Source organism: Sceloporus occidentalis, unplaced genomic scaffold (assembly GCF_023333645.1).
Source record: "Sceloporus occidentalis isolate IW3139 unplaced genomic scaffold, rSceOcc1.0.p SCAF_1, whole genome shotgun sequence".
Taxonomy (NCBI): Eukaryota; Metazoa; Chordata; class Lepidosauria; order Squamata; family Phrynosomatidae; genus Sceloporus; species Sceloporus occidentalis.
This window is the reverse complement of record NW_028316981.1, coordinates 161,168,806-161,189,409: the sequence shown is the minus strand read 5'-3', so window position 1 is coordinate 161,189,409 and position 20,604 is coordinate 161,168,806. Positions and strand designations below refer to the sequence as shown.

Here is a 20,604-nt window from a genome sequence, read left to right as displayed (position 1 = left end):
CTGTCTGCCTGTCTCTCCATATCTCCACCCCCACTCCCCAATACATCCTCCATTTCCATTCCCAGCTACACAAAGGGAATCCACACAAAGTGGAAGAGACAGCTGCTGTCAAATGAAGAGACATGGTTCATATAAAGCCTGCTTAACAATGTATTACTTCTAGAACTGAACAAAGTTGCTTTTTGGACTATAGTTCAACAGCTCTTGGGTGGGGGGGATTCAGAAGTTGTAGTTAAGAGAAGTATTTTTTTCAGGTCTAAGGATACTACTTATTGCAGCTGGGATGTTGTGTTTAGCCACAATCTCACAAGATTGCATCAGGCAAGCAAGACACTCTTCTTAGGCCTTGTCCCTCCATGGATGATTTATCTTGAGTTCCCCCCAGGTTCACTCCATGCCACTTACATGAAGCAGGGCCAGAACCCTGAATCGGGTCTGGATTGTCTTCATGACACCCACACCCAATTCAGGGCTTCTTCTCCCTAACCTGTATTTAAATAACTCACCATTTGCTGCAGGTTTTCAGGGGGGTTGTTCAGTGGCAATGGTGACTGCCTTTTCACTCACAGGCCCTGTTGGCTGGTGCCATTGCTGTGGGTGCAAGTCACTGTGAGGTGAGAAGAAGATGCCCAATGTCGATAACATTGCTGGGAACTGAGTTCTGACCTCAGCAGCAGTATTGGGTGACAAATGGGGACTGAGTGGAAAGGCAGCTGCCTGTCATTGCTGGGGAAGAGAGATGAAAACCTGGAAGGTAAGGGACTAATTTGAGGCCAGAATACTGGTAACCTGGAGTATTCTGGCAACTATAGATGAGCCCTTAGTGTAAGCCCCCTTACTGGTTGTTGTAAGGATTGCTCGGTTACATAAAGTACAACATACTTTGAAGTCTTAATCTGTACTACTCACAATGTTTAGTATGAGTGTTTCAGTTATGACTTATCTATTCCATTCATGTAGTAGTTTTTATCAGTTTTTAAATTGATGTATTTTTCCTGTAACTACTATAAATAAGAGTAAAGGTAAAACAAAAACATCTTCATTACATTCATTCCAAACATAATTTTTCTCAAATCGATGGATAAAAGTTCATACACACACACACTAACAGAACTATATAAATTCTTGTGGTTATCACTGCTGAGCATGCATGATATACCTTCAAACCCAAACTTGGGGTGATGAATACAAGCTAAAAGAGGGTTTCTAAAGACCCTTTGTGCTTGTAAAAAAAAAAACTTATATGGTCAGCATGATTTCCTTGTTCCTTGCTCATCAGATCCAGAAAACAGGGGTGACCAAGAGTTGCACATGTGTTCTGTTCTCATGCTGCCAGGGAAACTGGAGGTGCATATGTGTGAACCCTTGGCTAACCAGGATTGGGTATAAGGGAAGTTAAGGGCCTACTGCTCGCTTCCTTAGAGTGTAGGCCCAAAAGCAGGAAAGGAAATCTTCCTCTGGCAAAGTATCCTTTTATCCTCTAACCAATGGGTCTCAGTTTTCAGTCCTCCAGAGGTTTTTGGACTTCGTGTCTCAAGAGCCTCAGCCGACATGGCTAATAGATATGGTAAGAATGGAGGTCCAACAACATCTGGTGGATCAAAGATTGCAAACTATTGCTCTTTTCCCCTTCCTTCAGTATCTTTAAGATAGAAGGGGAACTGTGTGCTTGTAGCTTAGAGGAGGGGGGGAATAACCTTGGAAGGGGTACAAGTTCTCTTCCATCCTCACCTCAGTAGGTCTCTTTTATGCCACCATGAGACAGTCTATTAATAATTTCCACTATAGAATGCAGATGTGTTCCCTAACCATTTCTCATTCTTATAGGTGAAGGATGATGGGCACACTCTGGGTTCGCTCTCCCTCCCCCTTTCACAGCTACTGGTGGCAGAGGGCCTTGTCCTTGACCGATGGTTCCAGCTCAACAATGCTGGCTCTGCCACCCAGATCCTGATGAGAGTACAGCTTGGGGTAAGTGTAGGCGTGTGAAATTTTGAGAAACTGCTTTCCCCCCAAATTCCACCCCCCCCCCCGAAAACCTCCAGAATATTTTTGGGAAAAATTGAAAAACATATTTTTAGCACCATTTATTGATTGACAGTCATTTCGTAACTTTAGGAACTTAAAATATATCAAATACGATAATTTTATGGCCAAGCAAATTATATGTACAGGTTGAGTATCTCTTATCTGGAAATCTGAGATACTCCAAAATCGTCCACATGGGTGGCACTAAGGTAGTGACACTTTTACTTTCTGATGGTTCAAGGTACAAAAACTGCATATAAAATTACTTTCAAACTATGTGTCTAGACCTGAGTCCATTTCCATGATATCTAATTAAGTATGTGTATACAAATACAGATGTTCCAAAATCGAAACTAAAATTCCAAAATCCAAAATGCTTCCAGTTCCAAGCATAAGGATACAAGATACTCAACCTGTACATATAATAAGTAGATTATATACACACACACACACACACACACACACACACACACAGAGGTTATAAATGGATCTACAAGGTCCTGAACTATAAGAAACCTTTTCAGGTTTGTCAGACTGAGGAACAGACATAAATAAAAAAACAATAAAAAAAGAAGAAACCATCAATTTTAGTAAAACAAAGAAAATTATTTTGTCTTCACTAGTCCTTCATAATGTCAAGGATACTTAATGCATTGATTGCTTACAATGAGCTGAGAAAAGGAAATTTAAGACCGGGATTTGGGATTATTTGATATTGTACATAGTTTTACATAAAAGTCTTCCTCATATAGTTTTTGGAAATGATTTTTGGTCAGTAAATATGTGAGTACGTGGCTGCTCAGTAATTATGAGATCATATGCCAGACTTACTATCTTGTAACTGGTGGGGATTCACATTTATGGCTGATAACAACCAAACGTGGTCCAAACAACCTACCGTTTCATCCGGGCAATGTTTCAGTGCAAGAGTTTCCAAGATACTGTAGATTGGGGCACTGGGAGATGACATCTGCAGTGGCCTGCCAGTCGTACAGTGCATTGAAATGAGCAGTTTTGGCAACAACAATAATAATAATAATATTTATTTGTATCCCGCCTTTCCTTGTATTGGATCGAGGCTGGTAACAACAAACAAGAGAACAATAAAAATGCTACAAAACAAACCACAAGTAAAAACATAGCAAAACATCCTAAAACTCCCTCCCACGCTAAAATAGAGTTAAAACAACAATTCCCAATAAAAACCTCCCAATAAAATAAATCACAATCACAGTCCGGTGGGAACAGCTATGCCATTGGAGAGTAAACATTCCGAGGAGGTCAGTTTGGGAAGGCCTGCCGGAAGAGATCCATTTTTATTGCCTTCTTAAAGGCCTCCAAAGATGTTATATGGCGGATCTCCTCTGGCAGATCATTCCAGATTTTTGGAGTGGCAACAGAAAACGTCCTCTGGGAAATCGTTACCAGTCTGGTTTTTTTAGACTGCAAGAGATTCTTCCCAGAGGACCTGAGAGTGCGGGAAGGATTGTATGAGAGGAGGCGTTCCCTCAGGTAAACTGGACCCAAGCCATGTAGGGCTTTATAGATAATGACCAACACCTTATACTGTGCCCGGAAGCTAGTAGGCAACCAGTGTAGGGATTTTAAGATAGGTATAATAGGATCAAATTTAGAACTCCCTGTAACCAATCTGGCTGCCATATTTTGGACCAGTTGCAGCTTCCGAACGAGGCATGAGGGTTGCCCCATGTAGAGCACATTGCAGAAATTGAGACAAGAGGTTACCAACGAATGTACAACCGTTTCTAGGTTTTCCCGTTCCAGGAAGGGTCGTAGCTGGCGTATCAGCCAAAGCTGATAACAGGCACTCCTGGCCGTCACATCCACCTGAGATGACAGCTGAAGCGACGAGTCCAGGAGTACCTCCAAGCTATGAACACAGTTCTTTAGGGGAAGTGTGACCCCATCCAGAACTGGAGAGCTTATCGCCATTCTTGGATTAGGATCGCCTATAGCGAGTACCTCCGTTTTATTTGGATACAGTTTAAGTCTATTTTCCCTCATCCAATCCATTACTGACCTCAGACAGTCATTCAGAGGGGAGATGCCATCCTCAGTCACCGAAGCAGTCCAAGACACGGAGAAGCAAATTTGGGTGTCATCAGTGTACTGATAATACCCCGCCCCATGTCTCCGGATGATCTTGTCCCGCGGCTTCATGTAGATGTTAAACAGCATTGGAGACAGTATCGCACCTTGAGGGACACCCGATTTGAACTCCCTCTTGGCCAAACAGCTGTCACCAAGCGACACCATCTGAAATCTGCCCGAGAGATAGGACCGGAAACACTAGAGAGCAGTGTCCCTGATTCCTAACCCTCTCAGGCGTTCCAGAAGGATACCATGGTTGATGGCATCGAAGGCCGCTGAGAGGTCCAAGAGCACCAACAGGGCCACACTTCCCCTGTCGATACACAGACGGAGATCATCGACCAAGGTGACGATGGCGGTCTCGACTCAGTATGCCGACATGAAGCCAGTTTGAAATGGATCAAGATAATCGGTGTCATCCAAGACTGCTTGGAGTTGGTTGGCAACTGCCCTGTCGATCACCTTGCCCAAAAATGGAAGAAGAAATACCGGCTGATAATTAAATCTCTCCAGGGGATCAAGGAAAGGCTTTTTAAGAATCGGTTTAACCACAGCCAGTTTTAAACTGGCTGGAAAGCTGTCTTCTCTGAGGGAGGCATTAATTATGGGTCTTAATAAACTGATAGTTGCCTCCCCTCCCTGGATGGCCAGCCATGAAGGGCAGGGGTCAAGAGGGCAGGTGGTCTTTTTGACCTTAGCAAGCAGCTTGTTTACATCATCAGTACTCAAAGACTGAAACTGCTCCAAATTAATCTCATTAACAGAGTTGCTGGACACCTCTCTAGACATTTCTGAGTTAAGGCTGGTGTCTAAGTCGGCCCTTATCCGAGAGGTTTTATCTGCGAAGTAGTCGTTGAAAATATCACAGCAGGCCTCTGTGGGTTATAATAATGGATTCAAGGTGGAAGGAGTCTGAGTTAACTTCCTAACCACCTTGAAAAGCTCTGCCACACGAGACTTCGCAGACGCAATAGATGCAGAAAAGAAAGACTTCTTTGCTGCATTTATTGCCACTCGATAGGCTTTAAATGAAGCCCTATGATGTGTCTTTTCGGATAGGGATCAAGTCTTTCGCCAGCGGCGCTCTAGTCGTACAGCCCGCTTCATCCTTCTAGGATCTTCAGTATACCAGAGGGATTTCTTCAACTGCCTGTTCTCAACATACTTCATAAACAGGGCAAGGTCTGTAGGCATCATTTCCCAGCACTGTAATCTGTAGTGCTCAGAAACCTTTAGACTGAGATACTGCCAGGATAAAACAGTAGGATATGGGGGTTGGCATCATCAGATGACTCTGGAGACTGGGGTTCGATTCCCAACTCAGGTACAAACCCCACTGGGTGACCTTGCACATCACTCTCTTGCAATCTCAGAGGATGACAATGGCAAACACACTCTGAAGAAACCTGTCAAGAAAACCTCGTGATAGGGTTGCCTTAGGGTTACCATAAGTCGGAAATGAATTGACCATATCATCAGATGTAGCTTCAGTGATGGAGTTCCATCACTGTAGTTACAAATGACAATGCAAGATCTTCAGCATTGGTTTGAAAGATTTTTTTGTCATTCTAAAAGAAAATACAGTGCACCTGCACCATACACGGGCACACTATATGCGGCTTCAGCTTATGCGGAAGCTGCGCTGCAAGTAAAGCAGTGGTGCACGCACCACCCCAAGCTGTGAGCACGCGCCCCATTGTTTCCAATGGGGCGTGAGCATATGTGGATTTTCCCTTGCGTGGAGGGATCCAGAACGGATCCCCCACGTAAGGGGAGGGCCCACTGTAATCCATAATCCATTTTTATATTTCTGGGGAAAATGGCTTTTGAAGGGAAAAAAACAGTTCTCACCTCCAACTCCACTCGCCATTTTTCTTTTTTCTTTTTTCTTTTTCCTCCCAGGTCTTAATATTGAGTGAGTGGGGACTGTGGGCAGGAGGCACTCCGGGCTCCAAAGTGAATTCACTCTCACCACCTTGCCTCTTTCTCTTCTCCACAGCTTCTGGTTTCTCAACACTCTGGTGTAGAAGCTTTTCACACTGTGGCAGGGGAAGAGAATGAGGGGAGCTCCCTGAAGGGCTCTGAGACAGAGTTGTACATACGGGAAGATGGGGACTCTAGCTCCACACAAGAGCTGCGCCAGCGTATGCCACATGCCAACAGGTATGGAAGGCTCAGTGGTGGAGCATGGAACACAATGATGCCAGGCAGGGAGTGGATCCTGAAGTGCTAGTTTTCCCTGCTCCCCTCCAGCACACAAACTGGCTGATTCTTCCACTATATATATGCATTCCCTAGTCCGTTCTTACATAGGATCAGTACATCTTCCCTTAACTTAGTGCTTCTGTGGCAAAGATGTCATATTTTCAGAACATTCAAAGACTGTTGTTTTGTTGCTGAGGTTATTATCTTCTTCCTTCATACAGACTGCACCAGGTGACACTCCAGAAGGGGTAGTGATACCCAGCTGGTCCCCTGCCCCCCTGCAGGGCTCCCCGTGGCCATGTGGGGCTTCTGCAGCCCTTCCCTGGGGCTGCTCCCCAGCCCTTCCTGGGGGTGCATGCAGCATCTCCAACCATGTGGTCACTCTTCTGTGCACACCAGAAGAGCACCAGAAGTTTTGCACCAGAAGTCCTGCCCACAAGTACCCCCCCCCCCCCGGTGGATTACCGCAGCGGGTGACACCAACCCTAAGGAAACCACTGAGTCCAGAGTGGGTTTTAGGGCCAAAATTATGGATTTTGATATGACCTGTAGATAGGTCAAGGGTAAAACATTGGGGCACATAGCAAAGGAGCTAAAGGAAAAAGGCAAGGAAAACAATGCCAAAGAACTTACAAAATCCCAGCAGGCATAGCTGTTTGTGCTCTCCCTAAAGTCTGAATGGATTAGAGCGGGGTTTGTGTGTGTGTGTGTGTCAGTGCTTCCAGGACAGATTACGCTCTTGCCTTTTACCAGGGGATGTTTTCTTTTTTAAATAAGAGTTAATGTATAGTACTTACATTGACTCATGGATAAGTCGACTCAGGTTTTTGGGGTTAATTTTTTAACTAAAACTTCTAGACTTATACATTAGTATATACAGTACTTATTGCCTGTGTCATAAACGGTGCTGAGTGACTTTGAATCCTTCCCTCCAAAAGTGCTATTTTGTACTTGTTAAATATTTATTCAGTACCAACAGAAGAAACATATAATTGGTGGAGGGTCATCCAGCCCTCTTCCTTACAACCTGTGCCTCCTGTTCTCCTCCTCTGATGTCTTGATGCTTGTCATCTCTCCTCCCTGCCTGCCTTGCTGTTTTTAATCTGTTCTGATGTTTCTGTGGCCTAGTGCAGGCTACAGCGGGGGAACTGTTTAGTGGGGAGGGAGACTAGAATCAGAATCATAAAGGGCCAGGGTCATCCTGTGAAACTGAAGCCAGTACAATTGAGGGCTCTTGAATAACATCTTGTTAATGCAGATCGGATGAGTGGTCTTGGAGCTTTTTGCCAGAAAGGGACAGACAACGCTTGCTGTTTATGTACGTAATAAATTTAACACTTTAAAAGGTGAGCACTCCTGCATCTTGAAACATAATGCTCATCTGGGCTTTGGGAACACCAGCAAGGTTTCTTCCTCTCTGCAGCCAATTCAAGCTGCAGGGGAAAAAAAAATTATGGCCTTGCTTTCCTGCCCACCCTCATTGCTGTTTTGTGTAGGTAGTTACTGCTACCTAATATACTTCTCATGGCTGATGACATTCTGCTGACCAGTTACACACATTATTGATCTCTATTTGCATCTGTGGGTACAACATAGAAAAGAAAGAATCTTGCTGTTAATTCTCCTTCCATGCTATTGCAACAGCTCTTTTAAGACTGTGCTTTTCTTTCCATATTTGTGTTACCGTCAGTATCTCTTATGCCATTGCATTCTTTCTTCTAGCTGCACATACCACCAAGAAATGTCTAACAATGTCCCACCTTTTCCTCACCCCAGCCCCCATGTTAGTGTGACACACCCACACACTTTGATAACATCTGTCTACACTTGTGTATAATTCTGCATTGCAGTAATTTGGAGCTTTCAGACTCACCCTTGGGACAGCTGCACCTCACCGTCTGGTACAACATGGATGCCCGCAAACTTATTGCCATCATACATGCCTGCAGGTACTGGCTATAGGAACAATGCAAGGTTTCAGTTGAGAAGACGGACTATAATGAGAATATAGTGAGGCATTGACACCTTTGTTGCAGACCCCCAAAAGGGTGCTTGCATTTTCTTGTCTAGAGAATTAGAAGAAAGATACTTCTTAACCAACTTGTTGGATTTTTCCTGTTCCTCAGGGGTATTTTTAGATATTGTGGAGATGAGTATTCTTTTCTTCTCTTCTGCAGTGACCAAAGCCCTCCTGCCCAAACTAACAGTTTTCCTGTGATTGTCCCCCTAAATGGCCATTCTTTGGCTGGTAGAGAATGCAGGGGATCAGAGCCAGACACAAACCCATGACATTATCCACCAAGATCCCAGGGAATCACAGTGGGAAACCATGTGAGTTGTGCCGTGCTGGGCAATGTAGGATCTCAGCTAGTATGTGATAAACCTTACTGGTGGTTTGCTTAGATTTCCCCCTTGGTTGTATATTTACAACAACAGTGAGGCCTACTTGTCCTTGCAAGGGCTTGAATGCTTCTGTATTTGAATGGTGCAGTGCAGGATAATCATTCTCTGGGTGGTATTGTTTTGTTTTTTTAAGCACCAGCTGATCCTGTGGGAGGAAAGGACCTGTTTAATAAGTAAAGCATTGTCATTTGTAGAGTCCAGCCAACTTATATTGCTACTTGTCATGTCCACACTTTCACCTCCTTTTCGCCTATGTTTGTCTTCACCCCACTTTTTAGGAATCTGAAGTCAAGTGCCAAGGATATTCCTGACCCCTACGTCTCCCTCATCCTGCTGCCTGACAAATCCCGTGTAACCAAAAGAAAGACTACTGTGCGGAAGAAGACCCTTAACCCTGAGTTCAATGAAAAGTAAGAAAGAATGCAGTGGTGGGTATATGACTGGAAAGGAAAGAAAAGGCCCAGAGCAAAGGAAGGGCAGGAAATGCTGAATGAGGAGGAAGAGAAGACTGAAGGAAAAGATTAAAAACAGAAGACCAGAAGCAAACAGAGAATAAAGAAATAAGGAGAAATGGAGGGAAAACTAACTACAAATAAAAAAAGGGAAGAAATAAAGAGGATAAGGGAAATGAACAGTACCGGAACCATCAAAAGAGTGGGGCTGAGCCAAGGAGTTGTAGCTTCTCTCGCCCATCCACCTCTCTCCTGAGGCTGATTGGTTCAACAGCAAAAGCTAGGACCTACCCTGATTGGCAACAGGCACCTTTACCCTGAACTATGCTAAGTATAGAGTAACTGAAATAAAATCACATACATTTTTGTTCTGCAGGTCTGAGGATTCATCAGAAAACAGAGAAAGTGGCAGTCAGGCAAAAAGGGTGTAGAATTGGGATAGGATGGCTAGTTTGTATGAAGATGATGAAAGCATGGAGGATGCACAGCATTTTCTGCTACAGAGAAGAATGTGGCAGGGAGGGACTGATTGATTGTGTAAACCATACAAAGTGAATAAATGTGTAGGTGACTGGGTGCATAGGGGATGGAAGAGAGAGGGGAGAAGCATGGTTCCTGCCCTATACCTGCTCCTGATTATTCTGATTGCATTCTTGCAGTCATAGAATCAGAGTTGGAAGAGACCCCAAGGGCCATCCAGTCCAACCCACCACCATGCAGGAATACACCATCAAAGCACTCTCAATCGATTACCACCCAGCCTTGGTTTTAAAATCTCCAAAGAAGGAGACTCGACTGCCTCCAAGACAGCGTATTCCACTGTCAAACAACTCTTATCATAAGGAAATTCTTTCTGATGTTTTCCTGTACTTGAATCCATTGCTCCATACTGTGGAGCAGCAGGAAACAAATTTGTTCCATCCTCAATATAACAATAGTATATACATTTCTATACCACTTCATACTGATCTAGGCAGTCTCTAAGAGATTTACAATGTGTAATCCAATTACCCCTAACAAGCTGGGTACTCGTTTTGCCAACCTACGAAAGGTTGTCAGAGTTGGCCCTGGAGCCCCTCAGGATTGAACTCACAACGTTTTTGCTGCAGTACCGGTATTTAACCACTGCGCCACCAGGGCTCCTTATGACATCCCTTCAAATAACCTTCTCTTCCCCAAGCTAAACATACCCAGCTTCCTAGGTCTCTCTTCATAGAGCATGGTTTGCAGACCTTTTTTCATTTTGGTCACCCTCCTCTGGACTTGCTGCAGCTTGTCAATATTCCTCTTCAGTTGTTGCACCCAGTCATAAACATTAGACTCCATATTCCAACTGTAAGCATGAATCAATTTAGTAAGGGGACAGTCACACTTTTATCATGGTTGTAACTATTTGGCTCAGAGAAAGGGAAAGTATTTTGGGGTAATTTATATTGAATGAATCTGTGGTACGTCACCATTTTATTTTTATTTTTATTGTTGAACAGGTTTGAATGGGACTTAACATTGGAAGAAGCCCAACGGAGAAAGCTGGAGGCCTACATAAAAAACAGTGTCTCTTTCATGTCCCGAGGAGAACCAATTGGAAAGGTAGGGAACATATATGGTGGTTGCCATGGTTTAACTTTGATAGCCAGTGCCCTCCTTGCTGGAGAGATGGAGGCACATTACTAAACCACTCCCTTTTCTTTTTTCTTTCTTTTTGCCTCCTAGGTACATATTGACCTCTCTCAGAAGGACCTGACCCAAGGAGCTGCCCAGTGGTGAGTATAAATTTTGCAGAGGTGTTGTAGAGAAAGACATACAGTGGACCCTTGTTATACGGTGGGGTTTGGTTCCAAGATCCCCCATGTATAACAAAATCTGTGTATGCTCAAGTCCCAGTCAGTATAATGACATAGCAAAATGGTGTCCCTTATAAAAAATGGAAAATCAAGGTTTAATATTTGAAATTTATACTATTTTTGAACATTTTCAAACCGTGGATGCTTGAAGCCGTGTATAAAAAATCTGTGTATAAGAAGGGCCGACTGTACATACAATTGTTGTTGTTCCATGCCTCGAGCGATTTCTGACTTACAGGCGACCCTAATATGAACCTATCATGGGTTTTCTTGACAAGATTTGTTCAGAAGGGGGTTGCCTTTCCCTTCCTCTGAGACTGAGAGATTGTGACGTTTCATGGCTGGGCCATGAACCCTGGTCTCCAGAGTCTAGTCCAATACAGCGCTATATAAATAAAGCATGATGATGATGATGATGATGATGATGATGATGATGATGATGATGATGTATACATGGGTAAATGGCCAAATTAGCTCTGTATTTCTGTCCTTTACCATATCTTGAATTAGTGGGTTGGCAGAAAAGATCTTCACCTACCCGCATCCCATTTTGTATTTGCCAGAGCAAAGTGCAAGGGAAAGTTTGGGAGAAGTTTCTTAGGTTGAGTAATGGTGATCAAGGTGTCATTAGAACAAAGGTGGTAAATGGGCCTCATCCAGGGAAACTGATTTTTGGTAAACAGGTTTGTTGCTTTTGCACCTTAATACTAACTGACCGCTATAAATATCTGAAAGACCTGTATCACTTTATGCAACTCTTTGAAAATGTAGGGCAAGAGACATGGTTTGCATCTTTCTGGATCCTATTACATTCTATCCCACTCTTACAGCTGTATAAATATGCTTTATAAACCTGAGGTTTTACTATCATTGTGTACTGCACCTGAAGAAGTGGATTTTTATCCACGAAAGCTCATGCTAAAGTAAAAATCAGTTAGTCTCAAAGGTGTTGCTGTATTCCAGTTTTTTATCCCTCTCCCTTCTTCTTTTTCATCTAGTTTAATAACTTTCAACAGGGAAAGTCACTCTTGGCAAAACCATCACAGTCGCAAAAGGTGAAGGTCATCTTGTGTAGGGCAGATGTGATAAAGGGCTCTCTCATCATCTGGGCAACACAGTTGGGGGGGTGTATAGTCTCTACTCTAGGTAAACTAAGGTTTAATGATGTGTTGGCTCTAAGTTACATTTATTGGGGGCCAGCATCACAGAGTAGCAACAGAGACCATGAGAGACAATTGACCCAACAAGGATATCCATTGGAGTTTGATTCCAGGAGCAACCCCCATCCTCGTGGATAACAAAAGCCATGGGACACTCAAGTCCCATTAAATACAATGGCATAATAAAATGATATCCCTTATATAAAATGGCAAAATCAAGGTTTGTTTTTTGGAATTTTCATTTAATATTTTCAAGTTGTGGATGTTTGAATCCATGGATAAAAAAGTCCATGGATAAGGAGAGGGTCAACTGTATTAAAGCTTCAAGATGCTTCCTAGTGAGAGGTTATAAAACCTCAGGGTGCCATGAGATACAGGGAGAGACAAAGGCTGAGGCTCCCTGCCTCACCTAAGTAAGTTTGGTTGTACCAGGGGTAGGCAACCTTTTTGAGCTGGGGGCCGGGTTGCTGTCCCTCAGGCGACTGGGGGGCCGAAGCTGGGGGTGGAGCTTCAACCCTCTGGGGGGGGGGCACGTGCCGGGATGGAGCTTCCACCCTCCAGGGGCGGGGCCGCATGCCGAGGGTGGAGCTTCCACCCTCTGGGGGCCAGGCCTCCCCATCTTTGCTGGCCCCTGACGGGGCCCCAGGCCCCATCAGAGACTGGCAGAAAAGCTGGGGGGGCCGCCAGCGTTGGAGGGCCCCCTGGAGGGCCCCAGCGACGGCACCGGGCCTCCCAGAGGCCTCCTGCCGCCCTCGGAGCCCTCCTGGAGGGCCCCAGAGACGGCAGCGGGCCCCCCAGAGGCCCCCTGCCGCCCTCGGAACCCTCCTGGAGGGCCCCAGAGACGGCAGCGGGCCCCCCAGAGGCCCCCTGCCGCCCTCGGAACCCTCCTGGAGGGCCCCAGCGATGGCAGCGGGCCCCCCAGAGGCCCCCTGCCGCCCTCGGAGCCCTCCTAGAGGCCCGCCGCCGCAGCCCCCCGTCGCGGCTTTTCGCCGCTCTGGGCGCCGCCATTTTGGGCGGCAAAATGGCGGCGAAGTCTCGCGTGACCTCCCCCGCCATTTGGGGCAAAAAAATGGCGGCGCCCATAGCCCCAGAGGCCACTATGGGCGCCGCCATTTTTTCGCCCAAAATGGCGACAAAGTCTCACGCGACCTCGCCGCCATTTTGCCACCCAAAATGGCAGCGCCCAGAGCGGCGAAAAGCCGTGATGGGTGACGGCGGCGGCGGCAACAGCAGCCAGGGGCCGGTTGCCAGGCCTCCGCAGGCCGCATCCGGCCCATGGGCCGGAGGTTGCCGACCCCTGGGTTGTACGCTGGGCCAAAGGGGTCCAGACTCCCAGCTTGCTTTGGCATCCAGTATCAATAACATCTATGTCATGAGTAGACTAGGAATGTTCAGCTAGTGACATTAGAGCTTATATTTGTTTTAACCTCAGCTGAACATGACTTAGGCTGTTGGCAACTTTATAACTGCTCTTAAGCAGTGACATCACTGGCTGCATGCTGGGGGTGTAGATCACACCAGGTGACACCCCAGAGAAGGGGGTGACACTCAGCTGTGGCAGAAGAGCCAGCATGCTCCTCGTGTCTTTGTTGCTGCCCAGCTCTCACCTTGGGGAGCAACAAAGCCACAAGGGGTGAGCAGCAGGGGAGGGGAAGAAAGGGCATGACAGGACACTGCTGCCACACCCCCTTGGTAGCCCTCCCACACTGGGTGTGCATACTTCCTTTACAAATTTTGGGTTGCATTCTTTACCATATGGTTATAGCAATGTATATAATAAAAGTAATCAAATGCTTTTAACTCCAAACCAAAAACATAGTAAGAGCATATTAATTATTCAGTCAAAACAAATGGTTACAAAATGCAGGAAAAACCATATAACAGAATATGGTTGGTAACCTGCAACATCAGGCCTCTTGTGTTACAGAGTGGGTCAGTGTAATTGGGCCTAAAGATGATGAGAGTCAACTTACATTTGACAGTTGAACAGTTGGAGGCATTTTATGCTGATGGTCTAGTTTCTTCCTATGAAGCAGTTTATTAGAAAAACAGGATGTCTGGGTGATATAAACTAGAATACCTAGCCAGTTGCATCACATATTGAATCTCCCTTGGTTAGGAAATTCTGCTTCCACTGGCAAACTCTTGACACCTCTCTTGGTATCATGTTGCCTTACACCCTGGGAATACTGGCATTAGGGATGTTTATTGAGAAGATCAGGAAAGGCTGGACGGTGAGAGCTTCAAGACAGAGAAAAGGAAAACCTTCATATAGTGCATAATTAAAAAGTGGAATTTGCTATCATAAGACGTCTTAAGGGGTTGATGTTAAAAGGTGGTTGGGCAAATGCAGAGAGAACAAGGCTGCCAGTAGTTACCTATCATAATGGATAGATATTCCCTTTAGTATCAGACATTGTATGCTTCGAAATAGCAATTGCTAATCATCATGAGTGGAAGACGTGCCATTGCACTCATGCCCTGCTGATGAGTTTCCCGCAATGCATCTGGTTCAGTACTGTGGAAACAAACCATGGTGGACTAGACAGGCCTTTGGTGTGGTCCAGCAGGGCTTTTCTCTGGCCTGTTACAGACAGGCCAAAATAAAGCTGCTTCGAGTCACTTTGGAGGTATGGTATTTCAATGATGCATGCGTCCTAAGAGTCCAAAACCTGCACCAAAGCCATGCTCCAGTCCTAAGGACTGGAGTGCAGCTTTGGTGTGGCTTTTGGACTCTTAGGACTCATGCATCATTGAAATACCATACCTCCAAAGTGACTCGAAGCAGCTTTATTTTGGCCTGTCTGTAACAGGCCTCTTGTTCTTAAAGGGCTTTCCTTGTCTTGCAGGTACGACTTAAAAGATGACAAAACGAGCTCCTAGTCTCCATGGTGCCTCCTTTCTTGAAAACTATCCATCCATGGGATTAAAGAGCTGGCATGAGCGCTGCCACCACCCGCCACCGCCACCCATCACTGCAGGATTCCAAGCTCGCCTCCCATTTTCCTCACTGGATGGGTTTTTCAGTGTTTTGTTTTTAAGCAATCATAATGTGTGTGTTTTTTTAAATCAACTTTTTTCATGTAAAGCTCATTAGGGCAGAGAAGTTACTTCTGGGTGAAGTTTATTGGAAGAGATGATGTGTGGAGGGATAAGGCAGGAAGATTTGACACCCTACATTCACCCAGTGTGCTTCTCTCAACATTGCAAACCACACGCTGCCTTTTTATTGACCAAAGAAGTGGCCCTTTTTCATCCTTCTCTTAAAGATAATGTTCCTTGCAGGTTTGCAGATGTTACAAGCTGATGCTTTCTGCAGCCACTGGAGAAGAAGTTAAAAAGACTAGGAGCAAACTGAGTCCAGGGTATGACATGTTAGCTACAAAGGTATGAGAAGACCAAGCAATGTGGAGGACCAAATAATTTTTTCTGATAGTAGCAGAGGGCAGATAACTTCATTTGGCACAGAAGGTTTTCACACCTGAAGACAGTCTAAGGTATCTCCCAAGAGAGGGGTATCAACCAGCTGTTATCTAGAAAGGGAACATTATGTAATCTCTGCCCTGGGATGGCTCAACAGGGAGAAGTAATTGAGATGCTGTCTTTGTTCTCCAGTTAATACCATTTGCAAATGTTATTCAGTCCTACTGAATGATAAGATAAAAAACAGATATAGAGGAGGAGGTGCAGTAGCTAAACAATTTTATTTGCATTCCTCTCCACCCCAGTTGGGAATCCTCTTACCTCTCTGCCTTTACCTGATGCCCCAAGCTGCACTGTGTCTCTATCCCATTTTTTTTTTATCTTTGAAACTCCAGTCTCCTAGCAGCAGCTCAGGATCACCTGGACACACAGAACCTGTTATTTGTTTGTCCTAGCTCTTTTACACTGAATCTGTTTTTTGATATCTTGTGTCAAACTGCTGTCTGCTGCTAAATCCAAATGGACAGAGTACTTGTGAAGTATTTTTATTTGTGCCATTATCAGTGCTGTTTTTAAAATGAATGTTTGTTTGGTGCCTTCTTGCACTCCAGTCCCAGAACAGGGCATGTGGAGTAAAAAACTTCCTCCACCTCACCCTTCCCTCCCCACACAGAGTTTTAGGGCTGTGTATGTTCTGTAGCAAGAAAACTGCGATTCCATGTTTCAAAGTAGATTTATATTGATGCAGAATTTATTTAACTATTTACAAATTAATTTGCAATACCTGACTTTTGACTATATTTGACTGACTTTTGACTGTATTTTGAAAAGCAAAGTGGCAGGGAGAAGGACAGGCATAAAGTTAGTGGGGAGAGGAGGTTTGCTTCAAAGAAGAAGACATCAGATGGGGGATATAACATCAGGAGCCCTGCTCCTGATTTCTGAACATATACCGTAAGCATGGCTGTTAACATCATTAAACATGAGCTTCTGGGGCTGTCCCACACATTAAGAACTAAAGCACTCATATTTTTCAGAGCAAGAAATCACTGCTTGCAAGTTTGCACTGCTGTGTGAGCTTGGGGTGGGTGGGAGAAGTGGGATGAGGACTGTTTTAAAGTTGGGTTCAACACAGACACACACACACCCCAATAATAAAGGCAGCATTTCTTTGCCTTGCCTTCACCCCTATGCAATTCTCCCTTGTGCTGAGCTTGGGGAAGGTGCCTTCCAGAAAGCATGTGGGCAGCATGGACCTCTCCTCAGTGTTACCTGGCAGCTGCATTTTTAGTATTGGCTTTTATGGAGGCTTGTTTACTGAGTTACCATGAGAAAGAATCATACTGCTTTTTTTTTTTAATCATGGGCATAAATTCTCAGGAAACTAAATCCTGAAAGTTGCCTCCTACTAACTGTAGTTTTTGCTACTTTTCCAGACCTTGTGATCTGAGGCAAGATTTCTATTCTTCACAAACAGAGGTCGTTTCCTTGCTTTGCTGTCTGAAGCCCCACTGTCCACGACAGATCTTGCCTCTGAGATAAATCCATATTAAAAAAATCCACCTCACAGGAACTCTGAATTCCCTCTTCTTTTCTGCTCACATCCACTTTCTCTCATGTTTTTGAAGAAGCTCCCCTCCAAAAAAAATTCCTACCCACATTAATTGTGATCTATTTACAAAGGGTAATTCTTTTCAATTGCCTGTTTCTGTACATATGACCATAGCGAATGTGTTTGACACAGCAAAATTACCTCTTCATTGATTCTGCCTGTGCTCACCCCCAAAACTGCATGCCACCATATTGAAGGGGGGGGGATGACTGCACGTGCCTGTAAGGAGTCTAGCCACTTTCTGCCTTCCATGCCAAATTGAGGCTCCACCTTAAGCTTTTCCCCAGCAGTCTTTAGTGTAAGTGTGTCTTTCAGGCACCTGTGCCTCTCGTAGCCGCCATTGTAATGTCTTGTAGCAAATAAAAGAGAGGAAGACAATGTGATTTGGTGTCAGGTTTTCTTTATCTCCACCTCTACTCCCGGACCTTTGGAAATGAAGCTTGACACACTCTGCTTGCAATTCTGTGGTTTCGACACTCAGTGCATCTCTTCAAGATTCCAGGACATTGCTGCATGATTGGACTGTGATACTCAAGAGAAGGGAGACTGGCAAAGTGATTTGAATTACAGCTACACTAACCGGATAAGAGGAAGCTGCCTTATAGGGAGTCAGAATATTGGTCCATTTACTAACCAGGCCTAGCTTTGCTTAAACTTTTGGAACAATAGAAGATCAAATGTATTCACAGCAATATGGTGCGAACAAGCACATTGCTGAGATGTGTTATCTCCTGTTGATGTTGACATAGAAGATTTTCACATCATCAGTGAAGTGTCCCCTCAACTCCAGTGTCCTTGAATTGTTTGCTGAGCAGCCATTTCCTATTAATGGGAACTTTGCATTAATAGGAAATGGCTACTCCGTGAATGATTCAAGGACAGTAGAGGTGAGGGGACACTTCACTGATGTTTCAGAAGCACAGCCGGTTTTCATACTCACGCTTCAGGGATGTTTTATTGGTGCTTAACCCATGGTAAGTGCCAGTGTGAAAATCTTCATAAACTCTCATGAATGTGAGGCCTCCCATTACACAGTCTTGGGTTGCCTCCTGCGCCAGGTACATTGATTACAGCTCACTGGAGGGATGATGTCGATGGGTGAAGGCCTGCCTTTGGGATGAAGGCAAGCACAAATTAAGTGAGCATGTTCCTAATGTGCATGTGATAACATCTCTGGAAAAACCTTTCATCTCTTCCCTCCCACTTTTCATTGCCTTTTTTTTTAACTGGAAGTTCTGCTAAAGATGTAATTTGTGGAAATGGTACAAAGGTATTGCAGCTGCAATATACACTGATGCTGTCATTGAGGCATGTATATTTTTTTCTACATACATCCTGCTCTTTGACTTGTTTCCAACTGAAAGAGACACAAAGATGGCCCCGTCACAGGGTTTTGTGGTTAAGATTTGTTCAGGAGGGGGTTGTCCTTGCCTTTGAGACAGAGTGTGACTTGCCCAAGGTGTGTTTCTGTGGCTGAGTGGAGATTCAAATCCTGGTTTCCCAGAGTCCTAGACTGTAACAAACCTCCTTTCTTATGTGGCAGGCTCTTGGGACTTTTATTATCCCATCCTGCTGCCACCAAATTATGTGACTATTCACCACCACCTCACAATGCTTTCCCTCTTTTTATCCAACACCCCTGTGGGTTTTTAATGGTCAGTAGTGTGGATGGATTTCAAAAACAAGGCCAAGTGGATAGATAAACAAGAATAAACGTTTATTTTGAAACAGAAAAAGCAAAGGTAACTTTGGCAGGAAGTTGTTACTGTGTCTTCTTTTGGTTACAAATATACAGGTATAGTTTTTACTTTCAAATAATAACTCAGCCCCACAGGCTATAATCTCCCTCAAGAAATTATGGCCTGTTACAGACTGCCAAAATAAAGCTGCTTCGGGTCTCTTTGGAAGTATGCTGTTTAAATGATGCATGCATCCTAAGAATCCGGAAGCTGCACCAAAGCTGCACTCCAGTGCTTAGGAATGGAGTGTGGCTTTGGCACGACCTCCGGACTCTTAGGACTCATGCATCATTTAAATAGCACACCTCCAAAGAGACCCGAAGCAGCTTTATTTTGGCAGTCTGTGACAGGCCTAAGTAACCCAAACCCCTCTTTTTGAGTCTGGCTACACTGAGTCTCTTTTCTCTAGACTCTTCAAAACCAATATTGTCCCTCTCTGGACAAAGCAGTTCTTTAACTAAATATTCCCTCAAGACCTATCAGAACTCAGTCCTCTCTTGGACTTTATTTCCCTCACTCTATAATCCTGTCTCCCCAACTCCACTCTCGCTCCATCCCTCAGGATTTCAAAACCCCAACTGAAGTTCTAAACTGCCCCAGTTCCAACTGACTCCCAACTGTCAGCTTGGAATCTTTTTTAAAAGTCCCAGCCTGCATTCTATTGGCTGGTCCTCAGCTGCCTTCTGATTGGTCAGCCGGGTGTTCTATGCACCACACACAATTTTACTACACCGTTATATTTAATAGGACTTGAGTATACACAAATTTTGGTATCAACGGAGGGAGATAAATGGACATAAATCAGACATTAGGAATGGGAACACACAAAACCTGGTGGCAGGACATTTCAGTCTCCCTGGGCATTGCATCTCAGACCTCAGAACAGCGATCCTTGAACAAAAGAACTACAAAGATGGATTGGAAAGAGAAACAGCAGAATTGGAGTTCATCCACAAACTACTGTCCCTCAGCTATGGATTGAACAGGGATAATGGCTTCCTGGCTCACTACACACTAACAACCATAATTAAAACTGTACTTTCTACTTCATTTTCATACACAAAGGATTTTGAATTTGAATTGACATTCTCACATACCAATGGCATATATATGTCTGTCCCTGGTTTCCAGTCCACTACATGCACCTGAGGAAGAAAGCTGAAGTCTACAAAACCTCATGCTGCCAACTTCTTTCTTTAGTTAGTCCCAAAGGTGCTACAAGATCTCACTACATACTGATTCTACAGACATAATACAGTTACACCTTTGAATTCTTACATTTTATTATATTAACCTTGTTGCTCTCTAAAAGAATCATTCGTGTGATTCATTCATTTTCCCCACTTACATCAAGTCCAGATTTTTTTAAAAAAAGTAAATTTGATACAGTTTAAAATAGTATGTAATCGTTTCACGGTGGGAACACTATGTTAGTTAGCTAGGTTCGTCACAATCCTCTGGTGTATGTAACGTAATGCACACTTTCCCCCTCCTGCTGGTATGAAACAGTCACTTAATTCTTGTTCTCATAGGGGAAAGGAGAGACACATACCTCCCCACTCCTAGGCAATTACCTTTATAAGAATTTTGCCAGAGCAATCCCTACTTGTTTAGCTGTTCAAACGG

At 44.4% G+C, this 20,604-nt stretch overlaps 1 protein-coding gene across 4 annotated transcripts in view; it reads left to right on the top strand.

Moving 5' to 3' along the window:
• Positions 1–17,617, top strand: part of ESYT1 (extended synaptotagmin 1) — a 93,573-nt gene extending 75,956 nt beyond the window's left edge. For 2 of the 4 annotated variants that reach the window (XM_089479656.1, XM_089479670.1), the window contains exons 25-32: positions 1,828–1,971; positions 6,140–6,303; positions 7,604–7,663; positions 8,196–8,294; positions 9,027–9,158; positions 10,688–10,790; positions 10,914–10,963; positions 15,054–17,617. In XM_089479656.1, coding sequence (XP_089335782.1) covers positions 1,828–1,971; positions 6,140–6,303; positions 7,604–7,663; positions 8,196–8,294; positions 9,027–9,158; positions 10,688–10,790; positions 10,914–10,963; positions 15,054–15,087 — 786 coding nt within the window. In that variant the 3' untranslated portion in view covers positions 15,088–17,617. Of the gene's footprint in view, positions 1–1,827; positions 1,972–6,139; positions 6,304–7,603; positions 7,664–8,195; positions 8,295–9,026; positions 9,159–10,687; positions 10,791–10,913; positions 10,964–15,053 lie in introns of those variants that run through there. The other 2 variants (XM_089479662.1, XM_089479677.1) reach the window with 2 other exon arrangements.
• The last annotated feature ends 2,987 nt before the right edge of the window (positions 17,618–20,604 follow it).